Source organism: Doryrhamphus excisus, linkage group LG23, assembly GCF_037039965.1.
Source record: "Doryrhamphus excisus strain RoL-2023G ecotype Guam linkage group LG23, RoL_Dexc_Guam_v1.1, whole genome shotgun sequence".
In the NCBI taxonomy this organism is placed as follows: Eukaryota; Metazoa; Chordata; class Actinopteri; order Syngnathiformes; family Syngnathidae; genus Doryrhamphus; species Doryrhamphus excisus.
In genome coordinates, this window is record NC_136379.1 from 2,688,384 (window position 1) to 2,705,530 (window position 17,147).

The 17,147-nt window shown below is 41.0% G+C and overlaps 2 protein-coding genes across 3 annotated transcripts; one reads left to right on the forward strand and one right to left on the reverse strand.

Annotated features, from left to right (window-relative positions):
* Positions 1-6: 6 nt before the first annotated feature.
* septin6 (septin 6) lies at positions 7-14,603 on the reverse strand. Of its 2 annotated transcripts, none has more exons than XM_058076306.2 (10): positions 14,448-14,603; positions 12,365-12,479; positions 10,173-10,368; positions 9,908-10,094; positions 8,601-8,762; positions 7,420-7,516; positions 6,708-6,876; positions 6,501-6,633; positions 3,372-3,562; positions 7-924 (listed from the first exon to the last, which is right to left on the reverse strand). In XM_058076306.2, the coding sequence occupies exons 1-10, from the start codon at positions 14,475-14,477 to the stop codon at positions 915-917; spliced, it is 1,290 nt and encodes a 429-aa protein (XP_057932289.1). In that variant the 5' UTR covers positions 14,478-14,603; the 3' UTR covers positions 7-914. The 2 variants fall into 2 exon arrangements, with proteins under 2 accessions (XP_057932289.1, XP_057932288.1); XM_058076305.2 differs by lacking the exon at positions 7-924 and adding an exon at positions 1,438-2,484.
* A 1,304-nt stretch (positions 14,604-15,907) lies between these two features.
* On the forward strand, positions 15,908-17,085 carry pttg1 (PTTG1 regulator of sister chromatid separation, securin). Its single transcript, XM_058076612.2, has 5 exons — positions 15,908-16,063; positions 16,125-16,258; positions 16,324-16,399; positions 16,476-16,625; positions 16,896-17,085. The coding sequence occupies exons 1-5, from the start codon at positions 15,997-15,999 to the stop codon at positions 16,973-16,975; spliced, it is 507 nt and encodes a 168-aa protein (XP_057932595.2). The 5' UTR covers positions 15,908-15,996; the 3' UTR covers positions 16,976-17,085.
* Positions 17,086-17,147: the final 62 nt, after the last annotated feature.

Sequence of the window (17,147 nt, forward strand, 5' to 3'; positions counted from 1 at the left end):
AAGATGTTGAATCATATTTTTTTAATTGAAAATGTACATGAATCGGAGTCAACTTAAGAGATATCGAATCATTTGTGGTGTGAGAGGGTTTTCTGACAACAATGACGGACACTAGAAAAATGTTTCTGGACACCAAAATATTACTTGAGCATAGGTAACAAACAACATGTCTTCAATGCACTTCAATACACAAAATATATCCTTATAAATTATATAAATGCATGGGTATGCTTTTTTTTTTATTTTTTTTAATAATCCTATCTGGGGTTCACCTCAACTCCACCTTGTACTAATATTTGGCAAAATAAGGGAGCTGAAACAAATGTATACTCATAATTTGCACCATTTGGAGGAAACTGCATGAAGAGACCACGGGTTATTTGAAGGGCATGGAAAGGCAAGCGGAAAATAAGTCAGATCACAGCATTATGGAAATAAAAGGAAGCATGCTGAATATACTGTAGAATAGGCAGGTGGAATATTAAAGCACGACGTGTTAACGGAAACAGGACACCTCTCTGGTATGTACTGTAAACATGGCCACCTATTTGTTATATATTGCTTTGGCATAGTCATGACTGCTTCAATTGTGTGATTATTATTACACAGTGTACACCTGTCCATTTTTTGTAAAGTTGCTCTCTCGTAATTCAAATTTAATGTGCAAACCTGTGATGATTTTTCAGGGTCCCCCGTTTTTTTTAATTTTAAGACTGGTTTCCAACCGGCAATCAGAGCTTCATGATACCATGCAAGCCCATATATAAACGTATGTTTAACAAAAGGAGATGATGCGATGGGAGAGCAGAAGAAAATATACAGCGTAGGGGGGAAAAAAACTGAAAGAAGAGGTAAAGGGTGCCGAGTTGTTTGCTGAAGCTGCCATCCCCCCCTCTTCAGATGGTCAAGACACATTAAAAGAAGCTAAAGAGAGAAAAGACAAAAGAGATGTTGCTGTTAGAGAAGCACAAATCTGGCGTCAGGAGGAGAAAAGTGTGGTTAGAATGCACGTGATTGCCTCCAACACTGTCAGCAAAGTGGACAATGTGTTAGTGACAGCAACAGAAGAGGACATAAAAAAGGGGAATTTAAAAAAAGGGACGCAGAAGAGTGGTCCCTCAAAACTGCCAGAATTTGAAGATGGTCCCTTACTCTGTGCAGAGCCAGGGAGAACTGCAAAGGAAATACACACAAACCAGTAAAACCGCCGACCACAAAGCACCTCTGCTCGAGGGAAAAAATAAAAGCCAAAAAAGGGTTTATTTACCATTTGAGAAAATATCGGTCCATTAAAAAAACAACAGGTACAAACTAAAATGTGCCATCATAAACGCATAGGAACAAGACCAAAAAAATAAAAATAAAAATACATACGGTACTTAACATCACATTTGTATATTTCTTTTTCTTTCTTTTTTTTATGTGCAAATGTGACTCACAAATACAAAAAACGAAGTATAAAAACACATGATGAGGTACAGGGAGATGTGGTAAAGAGATAACGGCTAAGCCAAACTGTCAACTGATTGGGATGTGAAACGGGGAATTTTAAAAAGTATAAAAGTGAGCATGGGTGAGGATTTATTTGTACATTTTCAAATGCTACGTTTAGAGCTAGTTTTCTGCTAGTTGATGTTCAGCACCGAGCAGGTTTATGCCCCTCATAAGAAAACCATTTTAGGGCTACACTGAAAAGAAAATGTAATATTACGAGGAGAAATGTCCTAATTCTGTAAGGGAACACTGTTATTTTGCAAATGAGAAAAAAGGCTGAAATTTCCCAAGAATAAAATTTCAATATTTGGAATAAAATAGCTGGAACTGTCAGTGTATGAAGACATAATATTACAAAGAAAAGTTGTAAAGTCAACATATTTTCCTCATGCTATAAAGTTTGCTTTTCAGTGTCGCCCCAATTTTTCAAAACACACAAAACCAATTGTGATGCATTTACAGTAAAGTACACATTCTTTCTACCACATCCATTAAATATAATTAGAGTAAGACTCCACCACACCAACATATTACTTTACAATCCACACGCTACATTAACAAAACTCATTTATTTGTGATCTGAACCGTGTTTATATTCCTTTTCACGTCCCAAGTATGTGACACATGTTTGGCTTTGGACGCGGTACATTTGTGCCCATCATGCCCATATACCCGTCATGTTGTTGTGTGTTAATATGGAATAAAATAAAGCACACTCCACAAACGCCATGCAAGAGAGTCACTACATAGGAAAAAAAGCATGGAATGTATTTTTTCTGTGTAAAAAAAAAAAGGCCTGTCCAGGAAACCACGTGGTTGTTAGACAAAGCTTCATCCAGCATGAACAAGTGGCATATATATTTGTTTTTAAAAAAAGTCCAGCTGAGCAAATGCTCACACATTTTGGGAGTGGGGTGTGGGGGAATAGTAAGGGATGTTCATTCACAGCAACGTGGCCACAAGGGGTCGCTTTTCTACAGGAATCCTTCTCTGGAAATAAGAAAGAAGGGCCATTATTGCTTTGATGGACAGCACATATCTACACAATTATTATCATCATTGTGATAAAATGGTCATCAAAGGAGATTTAGGCGTACCCCTCCCCTCGTACGTGTCCTGTCACAGTGGACATAACATCTGTCCATCCCTGGCTTTTGTATGTGTGTTGGTCCATAAATGGTCCTTACTGAGGCCCTGAGGCTGCTCTTTGCTCTGGAGTGACCCTTTCAGCCTTGAAAGGCTCTTTGTGTGAAAGACGCTACCCAACAAAAAGGAGACTGTGGATTTGAGGAGGACAGCTTGGGCAAGCATTCAAATGAGAGGACGAGATCATGAACCGGCTCATTTAGAAGGGAGATGGCACGTGGGTGATAAGGATTTGACTGACAGCCTTGAACTCATGACTACTGGAAGGATGTTTTGTCAATTTGGCATTCAAGCTTTGATTATTAGATTGTTAATTATTGGCCAGACCTTACCAGAACAAGTGACTCATGCAGCATGCAGCCAATGCAGGAGCAGTTAACTAGAAAATAGGATGGATGCGCTGTGCAGTAGATCATACATGCACTCAGCTCCACACTGCAAGTAGCACTTAGTACTAAAGTTGTGTCCTACAAGATGTCTAGCACCAGAACCCAAACCCCATATGCAAGAAAATCTCTAAAATGAAACACAGTGACCATTTCCCCCCATAGGAAATAATGGAAATAGGCCAGGCCTCTTGTTAATGAGCAGAAACCAAAAAAAGCTCAGTATTATGGACACTTTGAACAATTCTGCACTTCCTACTTTGCCGAAAGGCATAAAAGGGAATGCTTGGATGAGTGTGGAAGAACTTGACCACTATCTATCAGATATTTTCAGGATGTACTTACTTCTTCTTCTCTTTGTCTCTCTTGAGCGTGGTGGAGCCCCCCGCCTGCTGGGCCTGATTCAGCAAGAGCTCAGCTGCCGTCTTTTTCTGTTTGAACGTGTTGAGCTCGTCGTCCAGGGACTTCTTCTTCTCCTCCAGTTTCTTTTTCTCGTCCTGGTGCAGCTTCTTCAGGCGGTCAAACTTCTCGTGCAGCTACAAGGGGGAGATATTTGTGAGGAACGGACACAAAAAAAAGACCATAAATTGGTCCAATTATACCCAGGGTATTTATTTACTCAAACTGCACAGAAAATGAGGCTTTAATTGGAAGCAGACAATAATTGGAGAGAGGCTGTCATTTATAAAATTTGAAAATGTAATAATTATTTAGAGTGCATGAGAAAGTGGAAAGTAAAAGACAGCCCTTCTTGACCACATGGTCATTTACAACCAAGTATACACAGCAGTAATAGAGGTTGGTTGTTCCACATGACATCATGCAATTTAAGGTAAATGTACTTGTTTTCAGTGTATATTCCAGTATACTTAAATGTATACTCAAATTGGACATCTGAATTACCAGTTACCAAGTGAGTGATAAGAATATCCACTTGATGTTTTTCTTTACCATCCTGTTTATTTACACACACACACATACACACACACACACACACACACAATCAATGAGGATGCAATGAGGATGAGGACGTGTCGTTCCAGGATGGACAGGCTAGAGACGTGTGTGATATGGTGTTGGAATTGATGTATTTGGTCAGAATGAAGTTAGAAAGGAGTGTGAAACTGTGCTTTACTTAGTGTGCCATCATAGGCGTGCTTGCTCTAGTGCAGGGGTCGGGAACCTTTTTGGCTAAGAGAGCCATGAAGGCCAGATATTTTAAAATGTGTATCTGTGAGAGCCATATACTTTTTTTTAAACATTGAATGCAATAAAATGTGTGCATTTTTATGTAAGACCAACAGTTTTAGATAATGGGCTCTAATTGTGTAGACGAGGCACACTACCGCACGCCAATGGGGTGTGGCCAGCACACTTTCGTGAGCAGTGCAGTGTCCAACAATAAATCAAATACTTGTTGCCATTAATACAACTTCTGCTGCTGCATAATTTTGCACCATACTCAGTATATTTAATTCTTTTGGCCATCTTTGCCAGAAGGCTTGGTTCTGCAGCTTTAGCTAGGTGACTATTTGACTAAAGGAGAAAAGTTTATATTTACATGTTGACATCTCAATGACCGAGGTAGACTACCACATTACCCAGTAATAATCGAGTTTTGGTGTTTGACCTGGAAAATATCAGGAAAGATGGATATGGTCGGCCGTATTGCAGCAGAATATAGATGGACGAATTAAAATGCATAAAAAAGTTGTTGATTTTGAATATTATTTTTAATATGTATATATTATATATATATTATTATTATTATATTATATATTATATTATATATTTTTAAGTCATTTCTGTGATGTTTACTTTAAAATGTTAGCAAAAATACATTTTTATTGTGGTAAGAAATGCTTGAGAGCCAGATACAGTCATCAAAAGAGCCCTACCTGGCTCCCGAGCCATAGGTTCCCTACCTCTGCTCTAGTGGGTAGGAGTTAATATTACCTAAATATTTATGTACATTCCATCCATTTTCCTCCGCTTATCCGGGTCCGGGTCGCGGGGGCAGCAGTCTCAGTAGGGAAGCCCAGACTTCCCGGTCCCCGGCCACCTCCTCCAGTTCCACCGGGAGGACACCAAGGCGTTCCCAGGCCAGCTGTGAGACATAATCCCTCCAGCGTGTCCTAGGTCTGCCCCGGGGCCTTTTCCTGGGTGGGCATGCCCGGAACACCTCACCAGGGAGGCGTCCGGGAGGCATCCGGACTAGATGCCCGAGCCACCTCAACTGACTCCTCTCGATGTGAAGGAGAAGCGGCTCTACTCTGAGCCCCTCACCCTATCTCTTAGGGTGAGTCCAGCTACCCTACGGAGGAAACTCTTTTCAGCCGCCTGTATCCGCCATCTCATTCTTTCGGTCATGACCCAAAGCTCATGACCATAGGTGAGGGTGGGAACATGGATCCACCGGTAAATTGAGAGCTTTGCCCTCCGGCTCAGCTCTCTTTTCACCACGACGGTCTGGTACAGCAACCACATTACTGCCGAGGCTGTGCCGATCCGTCTGTCGACCTCATGCTCCCACTTTCCCTACTCGTGAACAAGACCCTGAGATACTTAAACTCCTCCACCTGCGGCAGGACCTCATTCCCAACCCGGAGGGAGCACTCCACCCTTTTCGGACTGAGAACCATGGCCTCTGATTTGGAGGTACTGAGTCTCATCCCAGACGCTTCACACTCAGATGCAAACCATCCCAGTAAACGCCTTTATTTCTGACAGCCCTAAAATTAATTCATAAATCATTGCTGTGGTTGAGTAGAGCCAATTATTAGTAAAAACATTCTTTTATTTATGTATTTTTGACCTAAATCAAGATTTTAGAGGAACACAATGACTAAATGAACTAAAATACAGGTATAAGACACTCAAAAAATGAATGAAGACACATTGATATGTGATATTTGTGTCAGTAATGACCTGTTGGTGTTGTATAGTTGCTGTTTTAAATTCTGATGTTCTTGCACGCACCTTGCTGTTAATGTTGGTGGATAAGGAGGAAGTGTTGGTATCGTGGGAGTGTGTGCGAATTGAACACTCCAATTAGTAGGGTTGGCAATAAAACTTGAAAAGAGCATCAGACTCTGTGTGACTATAAGAGCGCTACATTACATTATTACAATCACTACTAGAAGTCCCGAAAGTAAAAAAAAAAAAATGAAACAACAATAAGGAACTTTCCCAATGCTAACATGTGTGTGTACATTATGTCTTTTATATGGGGGGAAACGACTGTAAAGTTGACAATATAGGTGTTATTATATAGGGCTGTATTAGTGTCAAAAATCACATTTAGAAGGTTGTAAATAGGATTTTCTATGCTCAAACTAGGAAAATATTATAAAATATTATAAGGAAATCCACTTCATGCAAATGTACTTATCATGGTCGGTTCTGGAACCAATTAACTGCGATAAATAAGGGATGACTATGTGTCTTTTCAAGATAGACTACAATGACACAAACCTCTTTCTCTGCTTCTTTTAGCTCCGCCTCCTTCTCTTTAACTCTTTGGACAAACATTTGCCGCATTTCTTCTTCCTTCTTCTGCAGCTCACCCATGAACTCGTTCCTCTTAGCTTCATACGTTTCCTGTAGACTAGAATAGTGAAAAGGAGAGTTAACACGGTAAAGCATGAAAACAAGTCAAGAAAGCCGTCCTGCGTCTGCTACCTGAAGGGCTTGCTGTCGGGGTCTGTGTCCTTGAAGCCCATCTCCTCCAGCTTGCAACGGCGGTACAGCTCATAGTGGCGCGTGTGCGTCTGCTCTCGCAAGTCCTCCATGTTCACTCGGATCAGCATCTCTCGCAGTTTGACAAAGTCACAGTGATTCTCGTTTTCCACTGTGCACATAAGACATATCCAGTTATACAGCTGTGATTAGGTCATGTCCAGTGTGCTCTGTATTGACTGTGGTTAGCAACATGATATAGACATCATGTGTCACCCCATGCGAGTGCATGCCAAAACATGCCCTAATATTAAGAAAAAACCCTGCCCCCCGCCCCCCATAGCTGTATCAGTCTTTACATGTTATGACACTGTTGTGTACAAAAATAAACAAGGTGTTTATGTGTTGACTTACAGCTTTAAAGAGGGTCTTTACATTTCTTTTCAGCATTACTTACCCTGGTGTTTATCAACAAATACATTTAAAGATGGAGCAGCTCATATTGGCACTTTGCTTCGAACTGATACACTACTGTGGCTGCTGGCTACTTGCACCACATTGTTATGGATCGCTGAACAAGTCAATTAGAAATCAATTCAAAGTCCATTAGTGACATGCTCTAATAGCTCAACATGCTGAATGAGGTTGTATGTACAAGATGGCTGCAGGAGGGAGAGGGATCTGGCAGCACTGGAAGTGAAGCTGACTGACTTACCTTGCACCGTACCCCAGGGATACTGGCGGGCCTTCACCATCTTGTTCCCAATCTTCACCTCTTCTGTGCTGCCCACCACTGCAAACGGCAAATGGCTCTGTGGAGCAGATTGAGACGTGTTGGTCCAATGCTTCAGCTTCCTTATGTCAACGGAAATAACACTAAAATATCCCAAATAAAGCTGACTATAAGCATTTCATTTCACTATTAGTGGACTATTAGTGTATGTCTTAAAGGGCTGTTATAATGTTAAAACCTACATTTAGAAGGCCATAAGCAACAGCTATAACTATAAAAATGTTCCTTTGAAAAGGAATCCCACTTGGCAAAAATTCACTGATCACAGTCGGGTGTGGAAGTAATTAACCGCAACTGAAGGATTAACTGCTTCTAGTGCATCCCTGACAAACAAAAAAGCGTGACAATGTGTCTGAATGTGCACTCCTACTGTGCTGCCTGCACTATTCAAAATATCATAATTGTTTTTTTTTACCCCAAAGGTTGTACAGACTTTGAAAAGCCAAATCACCACTAAAGTTGGTACACAACTTTAGAGGACTGGCAAGCAATTGGGGATGCCACCGAGGTGCATGCCAATACAACAGTCGACGCCATAGCACTTCAATGTAATGAAATGTAACATTTGGACGGATCAAGAAATGGAGTTAATCCTAAACACTCTACTTCAATGTAACAATATTTAAACAAATTACCTCATGTCAGTTGCTAGCAACACTGTGGCACCATGCAAAGTAAGACAGCCAAACAAACAAAACAAAATTGGTGGTCCCAGTCTTCACTGAAACAATGAAAAGTTTTAGAAAGTCTTTCCCCGCAGGCCAATGTTTGCCCAGATATTTGTTTAAACACACTGTCTTTACCATAACAAAACTCATTTTTAAAAATACCTTTGCATAGACATAACCTAATAGCAAGAACTTCCCAAATGTCATGGGTTCCAACAAACGCATGTGATCTATTATTGCAAACACCCAATGAATGAACACAGAGAGACAAGGCAGATGTTACTGGAAGTGTTTTTGTCTCATGTGCGGAGAGGCTGTCAGCTTGCTGCAAGGCTGAGCTGGTTGACCGTCTGCAACAACTAAACTACATGAGACGTCTCAGATGTCGCCTGTCTACATTCTACACTGCAGGTAATGTCTGTGTGTGTGCCTTACGTTCATGGTGGAGTTGATCTCGGCAACGGACTCGTCGTCAGTGGGGAACTGGTAGATCTGAACGCCGTTGCTGACGAGCTCACTGGTGATTTTGATCTTGAACTTGGTCAGCTCGCTCTTAGAGATGGCGTCAGACTTGGCAACGATTGGGATAATGTTGACCTACAGGGTCAGACAACAAGATGGCGCTAATGTGAGAATTCACAATCATTTAATACAGTTTCAAATAAAGAGTTGCCTTTGTTCAAAAAGTTCCACGGAGACATTTTAGCTCAAGGTGCACTGCTACTTGTCCTCTACAACCACTGCTACTGTGAGAACTATACACTATTGCACACTGGATATAAATGATGCTATAGTCATCTTAAGATGCAGCAGACTACTGAACACAAATGTATCCCTTGGATCAATGTGAAGGCTGCCTCTACGTTGCCGCAGGCTCAGCTGCTCTGGCAAACACTTGGGGCGTCCATGCAAATAAGCCCCAGGTGAGCAGATCTCACATAAAAGCAGTCAGCTGATGAGCAGCGAAGTCACATGGGACGACGTACATGGCCTCTGAAGGCTTGTGACCCATGAGTGGAATGGAGGAGGCCATAATGTGCCATTTCATTTTTAATCGTGATTAACAGTCATGTCATAGTTTTCCATCCGGATTCAAATGAGAATATCATTTGGAATGGGTCTGATCTTTGCCTATGCATTTATTGATTTCAAAATACTGGCCTTTTACATCAAGCTGTACAAAGGTGAGGCTGTGGGTTAAAAGAGCATTCATTCATTTTCTACCACTTATCCTCACGAGGGTCGCAAGGGGTGCTGGAGCCTATCCCAGCTGTCTTCAGGCGAGAGGCGGGGTACGCCCTGGGCTGGTCGCCAGCCAATCAAAGGGCACATATAGACAAAACCACATTCATACCTATGGACAATTTGGAGTGGCTAACTAACCAAGCATGCATGTTTTTGTGATGTGGGAGGAAGCCGGACTCCCTGGAGAAAACCCACGCATACACGGGGAGAACATGCAATCTCCAGAAAGATGGCCGAGGGTCTCCTCGCTCTGAGGCCTGCACACTAACCACTCGGTCGCCGTGCAGCCAGTAAAAAAAAGCAATGATGTCACGGCCCCAATGCATCCAAATAATATTGTTCTGCTGACATTCCTTATGTGGCTTCCAATCCTGGCTCACGGCACAACACACTAAGTGGAATTGATTCAGGGTGAGTGGGAAAGCCTAATCAACTGTCAGTGAAGCACATTGTAGTACACCATGCAAACATACACTAAACAACAGCATGGAACTCACCTTGCTATCCAGCTTCTTCATGGTGACCAAGTCAAGGGATTTGAGTGAGTGTCCCGTGGGAGCAATGAAGTAGAGGCATGCATGGATGCGGGTGTCATGGTAACTGTGTAGTGTGCGCTTGATCTTCAGCTCCTCTTGAAGATACGCTTCAAACTGGGCATCGATGAACTCTACGATGGACTTATAACTGTGGAAGACACACAAGAGGACGCATGAAGGAGGATTGTGTCCACCCTGTCCTGCTCGTCTGCATGTGGGAACATACCTGTCTTCCTTATTAATCTGGTCCCCGAAGCCCACGGTGTTGACGACAGTGAGCTTCAGGCGCACGTTGCTCTCCTGCAGCTCGTAGGTGTTGGACTTGAGCGTCACTCCAGGCTGGCTGTGCTGGGTGGGGTCACCCTCAAACTTGGTGTTGAACAAAGTATCCATCAGAGTGGACTTGCCCAGGCCCGTCTCGCCTGCACAATAAGATAATGAGTGGTTTAATCATTTTTGAGGATACAGTTCAATACATACATATGCATGAGGGGCTGGGTGGGCATCTATGATGGTGGACAATTTGGTACTGACCTGTATATGTGATGGCCACAATAAGAATGATATCGATTGTGTGCAGTGAATTGCTCATTATTGGGTTATGAGGCAATAGTTTCCCTATCAAGGACATTTTGGGTGAAGCCCTTGAGTTACCTTTAGGGATGCACTGATTCACATGTTTCACTTCCAATCAGATACCTGACTTTGGATATCTGCTGATACCAAAGCTCTGTTTGCTTTAACGTGCAACCACACCGAAAGAATATCACGTAGCTGTCTCCACTAGAGCCTGAACCTTATTGGTGGGCCGATTAATCAGGCCATTTATGACACATGGCCCATTAAACAACATCGGTGAACATGTAACCGATATATACTTATATACTTTTTTCTGTTCTAGTGTGTGGTCTGTGCTTCTCCCTGCCCGAGTATCAGTAATCGGCCAATATATCGGATATCTGCTTTTTTTCCAGCCCCCAATATCGCTAAAGGCCCAAGAAACCCCATATTGGTCGAGCTCTACTGCTGATAACCGTAAAGCACAGATGTAGCTCATAGATCTGCAGGTGGTATTGGACATTTCCAATACAAAAATGACACCGGTATCAGAACCAGATACCGATAATGGATCGGACTGGCCTCATCCCTATTATGTTTGCATCAGCCTGCTTAACGGATTGCCACACGTTTTTGGCTGCATCCTAGGCTACAAGTATTTTCATTTTATTTTGTATTTAATAATGCACTAATTAGAACAACAAAATTATTGGAAAATTCTTCAAAATTTTTGAAGCTGTGATGGTGGGCAACATGGGAGGGCGGACTTGGCACTTTAATATTTACATGTAGCATCACGTATCATATATTATATGTATCATATCTGGTCACACATGGAGAAGTGCGAGCAAGGCAGACAGGCGATTCTGGTGCATGCTTATCAAAATTATTTTATATTTATATTATTAATATTTTAAATTGTTTCAAACTCATTGTGGTCAATATGTATGTAAATAACCTATATATGGTTCAGTGTAGTGTATATCGTAGATAGATTACTTAAAACGTCTTTGCCTTATTAAAAAACTCTCATGTCTCTCTAAGGTGTGGTGGCTTTTATTTTGTAGTGGAGCACCGCCACGATCAATTACATATTGCAGAAACCCTGATGAAGAAGGGGAATCTGTGAGTGTGCCCAAGATTAATACCATCTTTTATTGCTTGTGGGCTTTTGTGGAGCCCAGTCGTTGAGAAAACGTGTTACATTCATGACTTCACCTCAGCATTTTAGCCTGCATAAATGCACCCAAAAAGATCCCCTATTCTTGTAAGATTCACTGAATAATGATGATAATGATGCAAGGGCGGTAAATGGGAGGATGGGTCAAACGAAAACTATACATTGACGTGAATAGAAATAGAGAGCAGCTTGTTTGCTGATGTACTCTGACGTTCATTTATCTTCCAGGCAGTCAGATGACTCAGTTAGCCAGCTCCCTCTGTAAGAACTTCTATTTTTAATTCTTCACGGCCCTGACTCTGACATCTATGTCAGCCCATTTTTTTGTAAAATAGCACATGATTTAGCAAACGCTTAACCACTCCGGTGAATCTTAGCAATTTGGAATTAAGGTCAATTAAAACACAATAGCTTTACATCAATGCGATGTCACATCACCACCTGGACCAACTCATTTCATTTATGTGCAGCGAGTCTCCTATATATATATATATATATATTAAATCATATTGTTAAGGAAGGTGTCAATCTAAAGTAATAAGTGTGGTTGGAAAGGCTGAAAGGGCAGCCGTTGAACACACAACATGACCACAGGAAGAGCAACTCCACACTGTTCAATTACTGTCTTATGACATTACTGAGGCCGTAACAAATGTTGTCACATGTGACTGTGTACTCACCGACGCAGAGGATGTTGAAGCAAAATCCATGATTGACAGATTTGTTGACCAGCTGGTCAGGCATGCTGTCAAAGCCAACATGGCCGGCGAGAGGTACGGCACGGGCACCTTCTCCCTGAACACAACAAAAAAATATTATTGCACTATGGCATACCTATTCAACAGGAGGCCCGGGGGCCAAATCTGGCTCAATACAGTAAAGGTTTGGAAACACACTGACTTGTGGAGATGTACTACGTATTCAAAAACAAAATGTGCTCCTGTTGTATAGTTGATCTTTGGCTAGTGATTTCCACAATACTGTCTTAAAAACAGTACAATGCTCCCGTCATATAGAGGATCTATGATCTATGTTTTTGTTTGGGTTTTTTTTGCAGTAGTTTCCCTTGTTACACATTTCTGCTGATACATGCTGACTTCCTGTTTCCTGGACGCTTCACTTTCTTCTTACATTAGGAAACCACAAAGCAACAATGCGTATTTATATCTTATTGCTACTTTTAATAATATACACTCACTGTAAAGCGCCAATAGTAACATTTTGCCCATTGTCATTTGCAGGAAGATGCTAACTTTTGACGATTGAATTGTGTGTTTTTAGTTAAAGCAGTGGTGTAGAACTGCACACGATCATATTAAGTCTAGTTATACATGTTAGACAGGTTTCTAATATTTTGGGGAACTACACGGGACAGTTAAAACATTATAAACATCTCAGGATGCAGTACAGTTCATCCATGAGAGTGCCCATCAAAACTGTCTTGCATCTAATCACATCTGCTGATTCCACTTCAAAATAGTGAAAACCACAAAGCATTGAACGCATCATGCTAACAAACAACAGCAATGGGGAATGAGACAGGTTTTATCCAAGAGGAGAAGGAGAGCAGAAAGACAACTGATCCCTGAATTGCATACTATGGAGTATAATACTACAGCATCAGGGCTAAACTAACGTTAGCGTGTGCGTCTTTTGTTGTCTTTTCTAAAAGCAAAAGTTTCAATGATGGTTTTGCCTGTGAAAAGAGACAGACTTATCATGAAGCTGATAGATAAATGCTACCAGTGACTACACAGTATGCAGCCTCTCGCTGGACCAAAGTGGTACATCTCTGCCTGAGTGTAAAATCACAGTGGAAGTGAGTGGGCGTGTGGCTGCTGCCGTTGGTGATGGTGGTGATAGTGGTGGTTTGCATGGCAGCCAACATTAGCAAAGAATTTAGATTATATGGTGAAGCAAGTGGACGTTAGGCGTCCTAACGTAACACCAGTGTCGCTCAACTATGAGAGGAAAAACATTCCAACCAAAAGAAGGATAAAGATGGTGATCAGAGACTGTTACATTGAATTTGGGTTGGGGAAAAAGGATGTATGTCTCTGGCCAAACAATCTTTTGCTTTAATGTGCAACATTCCTACAACCCTTCCTGCTTTTCAAGACAACCACAGCCAAATTCCACACACACTCCGCTGCAGAATGGGTTGTCAAAAACTGCAAAAAGGTGCTATTTTTGGCACATTGTGTGCACACGTATTCTTTTTAAACCCAACCAGAGTAAAATATGTGGCGTAATTTCATGACATTTGCAAAGTGTAGGGTTAAATACCAAGCAAGGAATGACAACGCCCGACTGAAAGTTAAATTGCATGAGAAGATAACATAACGGAAATGAGCATCGTAGCGGTGCTGAAATGGAGGCGTAACAGAGAATGAATGGCCTCGTTTTGTCATAAAAGCTAGTTGTTTTAAACATAAGATAACACAGAGTATTGATTGAATTGACCTGACACAAAGCATTATACGTGGTTACTAATAACAGTGGCAAATTACAGTATTCGCGCATTTCACGATGTAATAATGGAATCATCCATTCTAAATTAGTACAATGTATATTTAAAAAAATACTAATGCTAACAGACATTTTGCTAAATCTAAAAGGACGATACTCACAAAGGCGGGCGGTTACAAGCAAACCAAACAGAGATTCAAAAAAACCTTTCCAGCGCAGCAATGTAATTCTTACACGAGATGAGAGGTATGATATCGTTAATTAATTAATTTACTTATTAATAGGGCTACTCACCGCTTGCCTCGCTATCTCCGTGGACGCCATTGATGGTAGCCGTTAGCTGAGCAGCTCCCCGAGTATAACCCTGGTAGAGCCGCTGAACGAACACAGAACCAAATGCCTCCCCCGGAATGTACCATCACATGTAAAAAATTTATTTACGCTAAAACATTAAACAATACACCCTACTCGTCGACTACCTTACATGCCACAACTAATTACAGTAGATCTGATATATATTTACAAATTCCCAGCATTAACTATTTTTGAACGATGCGTATGGAATGAACTTCCCTATGAGGTGCGAATGGATTCGTCTGCACAGATAGTACCGTAGTACAGCACATCTAAAAGCTAAATGATTGGAAATGATATATAAAAAATATGATTTTAAATTATGACATGCCAAGAATGCAGCAATTTATTTTTTTATACATTTATTTATTAATATTACACATTTTAATGGCCCGCAACCAGCGACTCCGTTGGAATGTACCACTCCTCAAAAGATTGTATACGTTCCATTCTACGCTATTCTGTATTTAAAGTACAATGTATCACATTTTCTAAATATCAAATTTATTTTGTTATTTTATTCACGAATTATGACAAAATAGATATAGTGCACGTTTAGAATTCCCGGAATAAACTGTTTTCGGGGAGCCCAATTGAAGGAACTCCCCTACAAAGTGGCCTAATGGCGTCGTCCATACAAATGCAGTAACAGTAGAATAGGATAAAACTTTATTCACTGTTACAGGAACAATGAAAATCCCTTTAACATCTCTGTATAATTAACAGCATTAAGTTAAACATAAAAGACCAAAGCTTTTTTATTTAAACATCAAAGGTACACAATTATATAGGACACTGAATGCCGTTTTTAGCAAAATATGATATCACAATTCTGCCTAATCATATATTGTTTTACTAAGGTATTATAATACAAGACTAGACTGCGGGTTCCCAATTTTTATTTCGATATTTTACGTAACTAGTTGCAAAATTGGTTTAAAAATGTAATGGTATGATTATGATTAAATTCAGTTTTGTTATCATAACTATAATTATATGGCAGATCATGTAGACAATCACAGATTAAAACCTCTTGGAAAGCCTCTTTCAACGATTTGGCAGAAAATGAACAAAATGTCAAACACAAACCGCAAGTTGACTCTTAGGTTCACGCCCACTGACATCCGGTCCACAAAGGCAGCCAATGGCGTGAGGGCAGCAAATTTAAAAAGGACCCGCCTTCGTTTGTTTGTGTTACAACTCTTTTCCGTCTGTGAGGAGGACATTCATAAAAAAAGCTCGTAAACGCAGGTGATATTTGCCTCCATGTTTTGAGTCTTTCTCTTCCATCTCTCCATTGTTGTTTTGTTTTTATTGGTGACGAAGTAGCATGAAGATCATGCTGCTGCTCGCTAAGCTAGCTAAACTAACGCTAGCTGTATTCATTTATGTTTTTCAAAATGTCGTCCGAACGTTATTAACTCGAAAAGGTTTGTATTGACTGTTCACTATAGAAAACGCTAATGCTTGCTTTTCCCCCTCAGGTACAATGGCTCACATGATTACAGGGCGTGAAAATGATGGTCTGAGAATGTCTCATCTTGGCTTCAAACCAGGTCAGGAGAAATCAAGTTTAACTTGAAAGGAAGTGAATTGATGCATTTCTCAATTGAGCAGATAAATCCCTGAAGACTCCGGCCAAGATCATGAAAACTCCTCTGGCTCCCGGTCGCAAGGCCTTTGGCGTTGTCAATACACAGTTTTCCACCCCTGGTGTCAAAGTGCAGGAGAAGAAACCTGTGAAGATTCAGGTCAGAATGAGCCGGTATGATTAATGTGCTTTTATTTAACTGATCTTTCTTTGGTCGCTGCACAGGAAGCCAAAGTCAAACCTCTTCCGCAGAAGAAAGAGTATCCAGAAATTGAGAAAATGATTCCCTATGATCCTTTGGGTGACTACATTTTAATGCTCATCTATCAACACAAAATGGGGCTTCTCCCTTTACCGTTTCCCCCACCCATGTCCAGACTTTGAGAAGTACAGTATCCCAGAAGATGTGATTGCTCTCGGTGGAATTCCCCTGGCTGGTCTGATGTGGCTCCCAGAAGGTCCTCTGCCCTCTGAGGAAGTTTCATACCTGGCACCGCTGTCACCTGTAAAGACGCCAGAACGCTCAGGTATCAAGCCTATGGTCATGTCATTTTTAAGCAGACACTGCATGCAATGGAACCTCCATGGTCCTGTAGGAATCAGTGGAAATGGATTGAATATGTTCCACAGGGTCAAATGTCACTATTACTAAAACCTTTTAGTAACTATACAGAAAGTATCAAGTTGACATTATCTAAGTGTTTGTCATATGATGGTGAAAATGGCCCAGTGAGGAGTTACTGTGATGTAATTGGAGATTATGCCGGATTGTGTTTTTTTTTTTTTCCTCCTTCCAGGCTGTGCTGAGCTGGATTCCTTCCTGCAAACACTTGAAGAGCTGACTGTTGACTTTCCACCAGAGCCTGATTGTGACTGAATAATACCGTACATAAAATCATGTTTTTGTCTTGTTTGTGTTCAGCTTTACTGGAGTATTTTATAGTTTTAAGCACATCTACTTGCACTGTATATCACTTGTTCAATAAAACTCTTAACATACTTCCTGGTTTCGAAATCAGCAGCGGTCACATGATCAGCACTCCCTCCAT